The sequence below is a fragment of the Rhinichthys klamathensis genome, unplaced genomic scaffold, assembly GCF_029890125.1.
Source record: "Rhinichthys klamathensis goyatoka isolate OS25496 unplaced genomic scaffold, OSU_Roscu_1.1 h1tg000527l_1, whole genome shotgun sequence".
NCBI classification, from domain to species: Eukaryota; Metazoa; Chordata; class Actinopteri; order Cypriniformes; family Leuciscidae; genus Rhinichthys; species Rhinichthys klamathensis.
In genome coordinates this window covers 725001-738963 of record NW_026607004.1, presented here as the reverse complement: position 1 = coordinate 738963, position 13963 = coordinate 725001, and the positions used below count along the sequence as shown (strand labels likewise).

General features: G+C 36.2%; 1 protein-coding gene across 1 annotated transcript in view; it reads right to left on the bottom strand.

Annotated features, from left to right (window-relative positions):
• Positions 1 to 324: 324 nt before the first annotated feature.
• acsl3a (acyl-CoA synthetase long chain family member 3a) overlaps positions 325 to 13963 on the bottom strand; it is a 27012-nt gene continuing 13373 nt past the window's right edge. Inside the window, exons 5-14 of the mRNA XM_056238594.1 lie at positions 13835 to 13963; positions 12392 to 12515; positions 11502 to 11573; positions 10117 to 10256; positions 8015 to 8187; positions 6515 to 6589; positions 3953 to 4144; positions 3544 to 3658; positions 1911 to 2068; positions 325 to 528 (exon numbers count right to left, since the gene is read on the bottom strand). The exon at positions 13835 to 13963 is cut by the window's right edge and continues 22 nt beyond it. Coding sequence (XP_056094569.1) covers positions 371 to 528; positions 1911 to 2068; positions 3544 to 3658; positions 3953 to 4144; positions 6515 to 6589; positions 8015 to 8187; positions 10117 to 10256; positions 11502 to 11573; positions 12392 to 12515; positions 13835 to 13963 — 1336 coding nt within the window. The 3' untranslated portion in view covers positions 325 to 370. The remainder of the gene's footprint in view (positions 529 to 1910; positions 2069 to 3543; positions 3659 to 3952; positions 4145 to 6514; positions 6590 to 8014; positions 8188 to 10116; positions 10257 to 11501; positions 11574 to 12391; positions 12516 to 13834) is intronic.

Sequence of the window (13963 nt, the reverse complement as noted above, 5' to 3'; positions counted from 1 at the left end):
AAAAAGTAAGCTTAGAAAAACACAGTGCTTAGTCAGTCACCATGTATATAACCGGAGAAAGCCACCGCGATAATGTCACCAGAAGATATCTAAAAAGAAATTTGACATATATGTCAGAAGAGGTTTTTTTTTTTTTAGCATATATTTAGCAGTATAGTATTGCTGGTTGTGAGTGTTTGTGTTTACTGGACATCAGAAATATCATACTGATCAATCAACTGTGTGAAAACATTTCCAAATGATTATGTTCACGTGTCTGTAACATCCATGGGAAATCTCCATCCTGATTGGAGTTTGCTATAGTGTGATAAGTTACTTTTTCTGGCCCTCTTGTCCACCGTTTTCGTCTGGAATCAGCAGGGGTTTGGTTCTACTTGGCTCCATACATCCTCTCAATGTCGTCCTGGTAGTGAGTTTTTAGCTCCTTTCGCTTGAGTTTAAAAGCGTCTGTAACCAGGCCGGTCTCTGGAGTCCAGGGCTCAATGCTCAAGCAGATCTTCCGGGGAATCTCAAATCTTTCTAACTGGGCTGTTAAATACACAGGAACAGGAAATGAATCGTAAGCACAGCTAAAGTTAGTGGTAAAACAAGAGGCACAACAAATGACTTTGTGCAGGATATAAACGTTCATCTTTCAGGGGTTCCCAAACTTTTGTGTCAGCCGAACCCCTTAGATGTGAAATATTTACTTAATTTGGATCGGATCAGATCAGCACGGAATGGAACGGTTAAGCAAAGAGAACAGTTTGGCGAAAACTTTAAAATGGACTCAAACCTGTTTTTAGTTGTGATAATGTCTCAGTCCATATTAGATCTCAGTCCATAAAAATGAAGACAGGAATATATTACTTTTGTAAATTACAATTGTAATGTATATTTAATAATAATAACAATCATTTTATTGACACTACAACACTAATATTTATACTGTATATTAAAATCTTTACTTTCAAATGTTCAAATCCTCTAGATTATTTTATTAAGACGTTTGCATAATTTCCTACATTTTTGTGGACAGAAGCTTATAGCATTTCAGGAGCTAGAGCATGTTGTGTTCCCAAATGAGTCCCAAGTTCCCTGCATTTACTGTGAGAGGCTGAATACAGTGGATCATATGGTGATTATCGTGCAGCCCCATTTATTTATTTAGATTTTACATTTGATTAATTAATTATTCGCTTTTTAAATCACCTCACGAACTCCCGGTTGGGAAGCCCTGATCTATAAAAGTAACATTTTAAGATTACACGATTGGGGCCAATATTATATCATTGGTGCATTCTAGAGCTGAACGATTCTGGATAAATTGAGAATCCCGATTTTTTTTCCCTTCAGATAGAGATCACGATTCTGAACAGACAGTTAAACAAAATAACATGTAATTTACTAGAGGTTCTGAACTTCTGACAAAATGTTATTTGCTCCTGTATATTCAAAAATGTTTCATTCATTTGAAATACTTCGGTTTGAATGAATGATTCAATGACTCAGTCATAAATATTTCACATGTTTCATTACTGGATGAATCAGTGTTTTTGAACTAATCTTGAATGATTCAATGACAAATACACATTTTTAACAGTCACTTGTCGCCACCCACTGGCGTAACAATGTAATGATACAATCGTTATTTGGAAGCGCCAAGTTACTTTCAAAAGCTGATTTGCTTTATTGTGATTACTTTGCAGAGCAAACACAGATTTGAATGTTCTGCTGTGAAAAAAAAAAAAGGTTTAATAGACAAGAGAATCATTGTCATTTAGGAATAAGTTTGCATGGGAGTTTGAATCGAGATTGTGATCTTTTAACAATTAATCATGCAGCTCTGGTGCGTTCTTAGAGCAACTTGCATTGCTACATACTACAGAAATGGTATGAGTAGTATGATAGTATGCCAGGGACCCATTCACCTGTCAGTGCCGCTTCTGTGATGACTTTAAGCACCTCCTCCTCGATGACAGGGCTGTTACAGAGCTCCTCCCACAAACCTCTGATACGCTTCCTCTCAGCCAGCGCCAGGAGCTGCTTCTGATTGGGCACCACAAAGCCAATCACGTAAGACTCGTCACTGGAAAACAGGAAGAGGAGGGACTACCGTAAAATTATTTGTGGGTGTATACAGGAGTGTTGACTATCAAAGTGTTAGTGAGTTTTAGTTAGGGTTGGGTGATATGATTTCATAAGAGTCATTTTATTTCATGAAATTGATATATATCACAATATAGTTATTTTTATTTTGTATTTATTAACAACAACAATAGCACAAATACAATATAAAAAAGATACAAATGACTGAACTGTGCTTTAAGCTTTTCAGGTACAGTGGGTCTATTTAACAGTTGCATAATACATAAATTAAATAACTGGAATGTTGTAACATCATAATTATTACTGAACCCAATTTAATCAACATTGAACTGACACAAAGTGAATAATGACACTATTGTCCTCTGTAGAGCTCCTTATAAGGATTATGAACTAATTTCATACTTGATTAACTTTATACAGTTACTGAACTGAATCAACACTATTGTCTTTTTTAGAGCTGCTTTACTACAGAATTTGAATTGGTCTCAAATTTGATATGCGTAATTGATCATTATTTTCCTGTTCATCACTGTGAAGCTGCTTTGAATCAATCTGTATTTTATAAAAGTGCTTTATCAGTAAAGGTGACTTGACATGATTACTGACATACATTATTTAGAAATGATGTTACAGAATTCATATTAAAATACTGGTGATGCCAGTGTGCTTGCTGTGTGGCTGCCACTATATACACTGCCTGGACAAAAAAAGTTGCTGTTTGGATTTAAATGGATATACAGGCAAATGCTTAAAGGTGACACATGCCCCTTTTCACAAGATGTAATATAAATCTATGGTGTCCCCAGAATGTTTCTGTGAAATTTCAACTCAAAATACCCCCCAGATAATGTATTATAACTTGTCAAATTTGCCCCTTTTTAGGTGTAAGCAAAAATGTACCGTCATGTTTAACTTTTTTGACACAATTTGACACAGTTCCATGAGGTCTTTATAAGACAGTTGTGACATTTTCTGGTCAAATAGTGTTCTGTGCTCGTCTGTGCAGCAACGACAGAACAGTTTGCATGCTTTGCTCGAACTTTTGCCATTGCGTTAGAACTGGTTACACTGTTGTCGCTTCTGAAAACCAAATGGGATGCCGTGGGTGGAAACGTGCAGAATAAGGGGCAGTAATATTATAATAAGATCCCCTTCCTACGTCAGAGGGGGAACGAAATCTGATCGGCTTATTTTTTGACATGCTTGCAGAGAAAGGCTTACCAAAATAAAGTGACTAGGTTGTCACTTTTCACGTTTTCTGGGTTGGTAGATGCACCGGGGACCCGATTATGGCACTTAAACACGGAAAAAGTCAGATTTTCATGATATGTCCCCTTTAAGAGACTATGAATGATTGTAACTGTAGAAGAACCAGATAACTTTCTGAGGCATTTGTTAGTACAGTAACACATGTGTTTTTGTTAGTGCGGTACAGGTTGTACTTTGTGTTGGCACCTGTTGGCATAGGCACAGATGTTGTCGACGAGTGGGCAGTTTTTCAGGACGGCCTCCACTTTTCCAAGAGACACATATTCTCCTGCTTGAAGCTTCACCAGGTCTTTCTTACGGTCTTAATACACACACATACACACACACACATGCAAATATTAAGCAGATTTCATCTGATATGTATGCAAGTGAACTACAGGAAGTTCTCCTTTCTCTCCCTTTTGGAGTGTATCCTGCTTTCTTTGAGTTCTTATCACTGCCTTTATGGGAATATGTTGACAGTGAAATGTGTCATTTACAGGAAGAACAGGACTAAAGCGTTTTATCGCAAAACAGAAGGGGATTTCCATTCGCTCATTCCTGCCAAAACAATCTTTATGATGTTCTGGATAATCTCTCTTTGTCGCTCTCTTACCGATAATCTTCAGACAGCCATCTCCATGAAACTCTCCGATGTCTCCAGTGCAGAACCACCGCTGGCCTTTCTTATCCACGAAGAAGTCCTCACGGTTCTTGTCTTTGTTCTTGTAGTAGCCCATTGTTACGTTTGGCCCACCGACCAGAATCTCTCCTCGCGGACAGGGCCGGTCTGTGCTGCGATAGCCACCTGGATACATACATGATGCATTATGATGACAAAAAAAGAGGGATGGGAAAACAGACTAAACTGTATAAAGCACAACAGAAGAATTCCAGAAATACAAGTATCTTTCAAAATCTCCAGAGCGAACTGAAGACAGACCTAACATGGGTTCAGAGGTTGTTTAGCCAAAAGTCAAAGTTATTTTAGTCTCGTGTAGCCAAACGTTTGACAAATCGACATAAGTTTAGTCCACATTGCAGCTTATTTTGGCCAAGAACAGCCCACTTAGACAAGAAGAGACAATCTGACTGACAAATAAAGGGACCAATCACAGTTTTACTTGCCAATTTAGGGGCGGTTTCCATGAACAGGTCTAGTTAAAACACTGAAAATTGTCAGAAAGTGTGTATCAACTAGTGAATGAATCCTTGTGAAAAAGAAGTGTGCTTAATTGTATTGATTGTTGTGCTTGTAGTGTACTTCAAAGTATATATTTTTTAAAAAACTGTACTTGCAGATAATATATAAATTATATAAAAGGCCACTTTAGTGTACTTGAAGAGAGTACACTTCCATGACTGTTTCTTAACACACTTAAGTATACTTTTAAAATGTGCACTTTGTAATAATGTGAAATTACATGATTATACTCTAAATCATTATCTTTTCATATCTTTTGTCATGCTTTAAAGAAGTACACTTATTTTGATATGTTGACTAACATACTAAAGCACATCTAAAGTATTTGATTATAATTTAAACTGTAGTGTGTTTTATGATGTAGTATATTTAAATATGACACAAGTTTCAATAGAAATTACATTAATGTATATTGGTAGTTTACCATATACTTATCAGTTGAGACATTCAACAGCACACTTTAACCATATATTTTAAAGACAATATAATTATGAAATTACATATAAAGATGGAATTAAGTTAAGTGGGTAAAAAAGCACATTAGTTCATCTAATTGCATTTAATATAAGTTTAAACTAATAATTTTTTATTGAAGTGCAATTAACGATTACACTTAATTTTAAGGTGTCAGTGTTACAGTGTTCATGTATGTACTTCATGTATGTACTTACTATGTACTTACTAGGATTAGGGTCTGGTTTAGGGTTAGTTGCATGTAAAAACAATACATTGCAGTTTCTGAAAACAGTACATTCAGTAAGTGTAATATACATGATAGTTAAAGCTGCAGTCCGTAGTTTTTCCTCTGTCGCCATCTCTGTTCAAAATCTGCAATTGCAGTTATTCGCAGAATTATCAACTTTACGTGGGTTGTGCCTCGGCACGGCACAGCGCGGATGAACAATGTTTGAGGAGAGTGTGCAGCTGTCAGTCACCGCGCCGGTGTGGATACTGGCATTCGCAATCACAGATTATACTTTTTGGATGTATGACCAACATAAGAATTTTAACCGGAAAATATCATCTGAACAAGTAACAAACATCCACTTTTGTTCTGACCAACTAAGGGAAAAAGCATTACAGTAAATCGCGCTGATTAAATCTAACGATCGCTTATCATATCAAGTCAAACCGTGCAAATTATACTTTGAACTCAAATTGTTCATGTTAACAACATCAGCATTGCGTGACTACATTTAAAGCCCTTCCGATATTTATCCTCGTTTTCGCATGGGCCCGGTTGCAGTTTCTTTTTTTTTTTCTGTAGCCACTCCGAAGTCCGAACGAAGTCTTTTGCATTGAATCTTTTGGTGAATCTCCAGTTGTCACTGGTGATTGTCGTTTGAACATTTCTGGATCCGGCAAAACAAACTGAATGTCTTTCAAAGAATTGAACATACTACTCTGACAAAATTTGGCAAATCCAGCTCCACCAATCAGAGAAGTCGCTTGGCTATCATGGAAATGGGTAACACAGTAATCTCCAAAGTGGTACTGCAAGCTAGCAAAGACTGCCTAGATACCGTTATATAATGTTTTGTGAGGCCTAAGTGTTAAAGCATAAAAGTGTAAGCATCTAATCCCTGTGACGCGTGGCCTTTCATTCTTATGGTTAATAATGCTGCCATTATATAACATTTTGGGCTGTATTTTCCTATGTAATGAATGTGAACTGTTTATAGTAATGTAATGCGTTTTCAAATAAAAACGTTAGGTTACTGTGTATCATTTACAGAACACAGCTGAGCTGATTTGTCCAGAAATAGCCGCTCTCTTGTCTTCCTTACAAGGCCACAAAATGACCATAAATACTTTTTTCCACTTCCTTCTCTTTTGTTCTGCTGTTATATTGCTCATCATTCTCTCGAGGTAGCAAACCACCAGACGTATCTCCTTCTGATGGATAGGTAAACGTCCATGACAGTGTTTTTATAAGAGCAGATAAATGTGTGTATGTGTGTGTATCGCACTCACCCTCTATCCAGTCCTTAAGCTGAATTTCACAGCAAACCAATGGTGCGCCAACTCGTCCTGTACTGTAATCCCAAACTACACACACACACATAGACAATAAGATCACCTAAAACAATCTGCTTTGGCTGTAAGGGCACAGTTATATAATTATTTCCATTGCAGAAAAAAACATGATAACATATGACTAAATGTGTTTCTTCGATTAAAAAAAATCTCATATTTCAGGAGTCACCAGCTGCGTTGACTGTTCCACCATAGATTCCTCTTAGGAACACCATCAATCATTTTACAAGGCAACTGTCTTCCACAAATGTTCATGTTAACGTTTTTAAGGAACAGGATATAGAGTTAGAGACCTAGTTTCATTTGGCTGGACTTTTGTAAATATAATTTTCTCATTAATACACAATTACTGTTATTTTGAGTATGCAGAATCTGTTTACGTATTAAAGAGATCATATCATGATTTGTTTGGACTCTGAGGTCCACTTATGATGTCAGTCATGTATGCACCACATTTTTTGCACCACAGACCATTTTTTATTCAATAGACCATTTTCTATTGATTTGAATGGGTCAATATAGTTTTACTCGTATTACTTGTGTTGTAAAAACGTGAGCTTTATAGCAATGATGTATGAGAGTCTATTTTCCATCATATGACCCATTGAACTGTTACAATATCCATGATTGTGTGCCTTTAACACTAGTTATATTTACATACCGTAAAGTTTGGGGTTGGTATGGTTTAAATGTTTTTTTCCTTTTTTTTAAAGAAGTCTCTAACCAAAACTGCATTTATTTTTAATGGATTTTTAGATTGTATCGCATTATTATCCTGTGTTTCCTTCTGTTGTCATGGTTGCTAGTATGTTTTTGTCATGGTTACTCATTGATACACTGATTTCACACACCTGATCCTTGTTTTGTTCATTAGTTTCCTTGGTATATAATGACTTCATTTCTGTCTGTTCTTTGTCTGGTGTTGTTTGTGTTAACTGACACGTTTGCCTTCATTGTATCTTTGTTTTGTTTAGTACATTTAAGTTAATAGTGCTGCAAATTAGATCCTCTGTGCCTCATCTTGTCTTCTTCCTGACCACCTACATGTCACTGTCAATTTTCAGCATCATTACTCCAGTCTTCAGTGTCACATGATCCTTCAAAATCATTCTAATATGATGATTTGCTGTTCAAGAAACATTTCTGATTATAATAATAATTATTTCTGATTATTATTATTAAATAGAAAGTTTAAAAGAACAGCGTTTATTTGAAACGAAATCTTTCGTAACATTATAAATGTCTTTACTGATGCTTTTGATCAATTTAATGCATCCTTGCTGAATAAAAGTATTAATGTCTTTTAAAAAAAAATGTCTTACTGACCCCAAACATTTAAAGGTAGTAGTGTAGGTTATGAAAATATGTATTTGAAGTATAGTATTTGAATTTGAAAACATGAAATAACAGTGCCGACAGTCGAGGTGTAAATCTCACGCTGGCTGATGGTCCCGGCGCCGCAGGTCTCTGTTAGGCCGTAGCCCTGACCCACAGGGCAGCAGAAGCAGATGTTCATGAACCGCTGGGTCGCCGCAGAGAGAGGTGCCCCGCCTGACAATAACACTCGTAAACGTCCACCTAACAACGCCCGAACCTTCCGGAAGACCAGCCTGGAGAGAGAAGAAAGATTTGGCTTTGATGGTAGAGTATATTGAGGACATGCGTGTAAGATGTGTCGAGTTTCTGTATGTGTGTGTGAGGGATGTCTGTGACTGTGAGAACCGGTTTTGGGGAGTTACTAAAATTAGTATTGCTATTCAATGATAATTCAATAATAATCAAATGCACCATCCCAGAATGTCTTCTTTCTATCGAGTAGCATTGAGAAGACTAATTGATTGTAGTAGATTGTTTTTTTGGATATTTCAATGAACCGGTTAACAAATTTGACTCAGTATTCCAAGAATAGTGAAATAAATATTTAGTTAAATCAGTGTTTCTCAACCGGTGGGTCGTGACCCAAAAGTGGTTCTGATGGGCAAGAGTGATCGAGTACTCGTTCGTGACAGCGACGATCGATCATGAAAATGATGATTTTGATCAATGACTTTAAAAAATATATTTATCTTTTTTTCTGATTGGTTATTGCGGCATTTGGGGCGGTTCCTGAAGTCTGATTGGTTAGCGTTAGACACACCCCTTCCAGACCGGCGTAATAAAGTGAAACTGGATTTGAAAGCGCACACTGCTGGCATGCAGGTATGATGTTCAATCTATTCATCAGGAGCAGTTTCCATATGTTTCAGTAACAATTCATGTTAGTGTTGTGTATTTGGTAACTTGTTTCTATAACCCCAAAATGCCACTTTATTTTCACATGTTATTTTGTATATATTTAAGTGACTGGTGGTGACTCATTCCAACTTTATTGTATTAACAAAAACTATTTTGGGACTGCTATTTAATAGCCTTATCTTATAGACCTACTATTTATTAATTATTAGTCATATTCTTACAATTTACGTGTATGTTAAGTAAAGGAGGATGGTACTCGTGTGTGTGTGTGTGTGTCAAAAAGTTTTGTTTTGCTTGGTTTTTATTACAAATGTATTAATATACGATATGTATATATATATATATATATATATATACATGCATACATGTACATATAAATATATGTGTGTGTGTGTGTGTATATCCTAAAAAAAGTGGGTCGCGGCTTCATGACAATGGGAAAATGTGGGTCCCATCATGGCCAAACTAGTTGAGAACCACTGAGCCAAATAATGACTGATTCAATTATACAAGTTACATGTTCTCCATTATAGTTTTATAACAATGTAAATATACGTGTTCAAGTTTCGAAACACAAGCTTTACTGTAGTTTTACTACTCTAAATCAGTGGTTCTCAAAGTGGTCTCCGCGGACCCCTAGTGGTCCGTGAACTATAGCCAGGGGGTCCGCGAAATAATTTATAACAGCCTACCGTTTTTTCCGGACTATGTCGTGTTTTCTTTATCATCTGAAAACATGCTATTTATTCCAAAGTGACTTATATAATGCATTTAACGTCAAATAATACAAAGTAGACACTTAAAGGTTTCTATAGATAGATAATCTGTATGTCTGTGCGTCAAGTAGACTATTCGCTGTGTTTTGGTTAATTTTTGGGGCACGTGCGCCAGAAAGGAGACAGAGACGGCATGAACCCGCATCCGGTTGTTTTCTTTATTTTTAAAAAGGCATGACATTTTGTAGTCATTTATAATGTAGCCTATACACAAATAAAAAAATCAACACTTTACCGTTTTGAATGATGTACTCTTGTCTTATCTGTATGACCATAAATAAGAGTATTCCTTTGTTTCCACTGCTGAGGAAAAAATCCAAAGTAATTGCGCCGGCATCTCACGTGCGGGCACAATATGTAAGTTCTAGCACTGCTAGATTAGACATTAGAAGCCTGATTATTATCAAAATAAAAGTGCATAGGGACAGGGCCGTCTAAATCATGAGCAGTTTGTAAAGAATGTTCTTCAACACTACGTATGGCGTTTGTATGTGTGTATTAGAGTATTCGTGTGTGTGTTTGATGTACTTGTCACACAGTGGAGTGCTGTATCCCATCGCAAGCTGCTCCATCTTATAGTTGTAGGCCAGTAGAAACAGAGTCCTCTGAAAAGCACTCATTTCCTCCACCTTTAGCATTACATTCTTGTAGATTCGATCCATAATCTCCTTCATACACGGACAGAGAAAATATGTGCATATAAAAGCCGCGGACATAACTGATGACCTCACTGAAACATGAAAGGGATTTCTATCTCTCTCTGATATTACATGAATGTCTTTGTTTCCAGACATTAATATATTTTTTAAAACGTTAATGCATGTCACACTTGCAATGACCTGAATACACCTCTTTTATGATACTCACATTTAAATTTCTGAATTAAAATTATATTTTTTTGTGGGGCTTGAAATCCAAAATGTCTACTTTGTGTAACCCTCCCCCAGACATCATAAGAAAAAAAGTCTCACAAGTCTCAATATTTTAAAAAAAGTAATGCATTAAACTAAAAGTAAACTAAAATCATTATATACAGACTAACATATTTAATAAATATACAATATAAAAGTCTAGAATTTTCTGACCCAAAAAGTTTTTATGCTAAATTATTGTTATTACATTATTAATATGTTTTTAACATTTTAAAAACTTTTGTCCACCAAACAAAAGTCATCGAGGTATAATCAACATGCAGGAGGCCATTCTGTGAAACAAACAAAAAAAACAAACAGGAAATGACATCACAAAAGGACCCCTAGACTGTGGGCACCGAAGCAATGACCTCTTCTCACAGAGAGAGGAGGATAAAAAGTATCAAGTAGTACACATATATATATATAAAAAAAAAAAACTTAATGTGAATATGAATATGGTAGTCATTCAGTACAATGGTAATATTACCATCTGATACCACCAAGGGAAGTGGACATGTATTCTAATTAAGTTACTGCTGACATTTTTCCATTTCACATTGTGATATGGGAGGGTGGAGAAGCCCCTTCTGATTTTTTTTTTCAATGCTCCCTTATGATTCGGATGTTCTCCCACTGCTGAGAGAGCCGTGTCAGCCGCTGTGTTTATGGAAGTTTGCTGTGCTGTGTCGTTATCAGTCCACAGGGACCCTCGTATCCAACCACACCAAGACAGTGTGTGTGTGTGTGTGTGTGTGTGTGTAAGTGAGTGTGCATTTACAGTGTCCTCAGGCAAAGAAAATCTTGAAATTAAACATTATTAATTGTGTATCTACAGTGTGTGAGACACTACTTGTGTGTGTGTTTGTGTATGTCAGAGGGATATCCACACCGGGCTTTCTCACGTTCTGTTTACAGCTGCGAATCATTCCGGACAATCACATTCGCTGACATTAAACCCCAAAAGCCCAGAGAGAAACAGAGAGAAAGATTCAGCCTTACTGGTACTGCTGCCATTAGAGTGGGCTGCAGGACACTAACGTCTCCTTTGCTTCCCTTCTTTATCTTGGTTGACTATAAAGTGATAACAACAAAAAAAGAGAAACATCTCTGTAAGTTTAATTCATCTCAACCCATTTGCAAAACCAAAGAAAACTCCCACAGTGCTGCACATTTTTTCCATTACGTGATTCTGGTGTTTCAGCATTTTCTCCGATGACATTATTTGACATCAAAGTGCTCCTATTATGCTTTTTTTTAGGATATTACCTTTAATGTAGAGTGTTATATAGCTGTTTGTGAATGTAAAAGGACTGTGAAGTTTCAAAGATCAAAGTGCACAATAAATGGAGTTATTTTCTCCTAAAAGAAAGAAAAAATGTCAGTCTAAAGTCTTCATTGGCTGCCGTGAACAACGTCTACTTTGACCCGGCCTCAAACACTGTAGTTGTAGCGGATACTGAAAGAGTTGGGTTTGTGTTGTCGACAAAAGACGTTTAATTTTAAAAGACACGGGACGAACAATTACAACAGACTGGGCCGTCTGACCAATCAGAGCAGAGCAGGCTCTTAGAAGGGTGGATTTAGAGAGAATCGTTGATTGAACCGTTTTAGACACTGTGAGAAAATGCTGCAGTGAATATAATGAAAAAAATTAAAGTGTTTTTTTTACCTTGGATGCACAAACCAATTGTAGGAGACCTCAAGGAGAAAAATTAGTAGCCTTTAAAATAGCATAAAGGGGCACTTTAAATGCTTGATTGTGACATCACAGAGCACTGTGCTGATTTCCTGAGTCCAATTACAGAGCGCTTCGATGAACTGACTAACATCATAGGCCTGTGTTTTGACTTTCAGAATGTACACAGTCAATAGGAGCAAAAGGTTATTACCTGGTCTGAGAGAGTTTGTGGTGAAGAGTAGCCGATTCTACAGCCCTGAGCAAAACACACCATCTCAGCGCTCAACTCTAACACATGAGCCAGTGGAAGGTAGCCAATGTATGTGTCATCCTCACTGCAAAAACAAAAACTGTCTATTTAATATAAATATCAGGTTTTAAATTTAAAACCAGAGAATGGAAAATATTTTTTTTTATATCTAAACATGCACTATCTAGTTAGTCAGACTGCTATACTAGTCTGTTAATCATCAGGCCTGTTCTACACATCTTGTATACAAAAATAAAATAGAATAATAACAGAAAAGTGATTTTTTTAATGATACTACATCGAACTTTTACTTTACCAACAGCCATAAAAACAATTAAAGACTTGATCATTATGAAATCTATAATCATCTTTTATTCAGCAAATATTAATTAAAATTGATCAAAAGTGACAGTAAAGATATTTCTAATGTTACAAATATTTCTATTTCAAAAAGTGCTGTTCTTTGAACTTTCTGTTCATCAAAGAATCCTGAATTATTTTTAATCAGTTTCCACAAAAATATGAAGCAGTTTTCAACATTGATGATAATAACAAATGTTTCTTGAGCAGCAAATCATCATATTAAAATGATTTCTGAAGGATCATGTGACTGTAAGACTGGAGTAATGGCTTTTGAAAAAGGAGGACCACATTTACATCTAAATGGTCGTTATTTTATATAGACATATCTTTTTCCAAACAATAAGAAAGTTGGTGACACTTTACAATAAGGTTTTATTAGTAAACATTAGTTAACTACTCAAGTTAACATGAATTAAGAATGAACAATACTTCTGCAGCATTTATTAATCTTAGTTCATGTTAATTTCAACATTTACTCACATTATTAAAATCATGTTATTTGTTAACATTAGTGAATGCACTGTGAACAACATGAACAAACAACGAACAGCTGGATTTAAATACTGTAACAAAAGCATTGCTCATTGTTAGTTCATGTTAGTTAATACATCAACTAATGTTAACAAATGAAACCTTATTGTAAAGTGTTACCAGAAAGTTTATTCTTTTATTTTATTTTGCCTCATAAAAGTTTGTTGCAAAAACTGTTTTCGTGTACTTTCACTGTTTTGTTTATTTCGTTTTTTTGCTGAGTTCTCAAGATGTGTAAAAACAGATACACCACATATACGGACAATAACATATACGTGACACATAATATGCAGTGCATGGCACAGAAATTCTCACAGACCCATAATTGTCACTGTTTTTTCTCTTTCTCGCTCTGTTTATGCTATCCATAGGGAACGATTGGTTTTCTAGAAAACACTGATAAACATACAACATCCACAAACACATCAGTGAATGCACAATACTGCATGTGCACAGTTAATGCCAAGACATGACAGATCGCAGGATGTTAGCATGGATATGTTTCCATACCCGAGGTTGGGAATCCTCTCCGCCATGCCAGTGATTCCGGCAATAATATTTCTGTGAGAGATCATGACTCCTTTTGGCACTCCAGTGGAGCCGCTGGTGTACATGATCACCGCCACATCAGAGGCACAC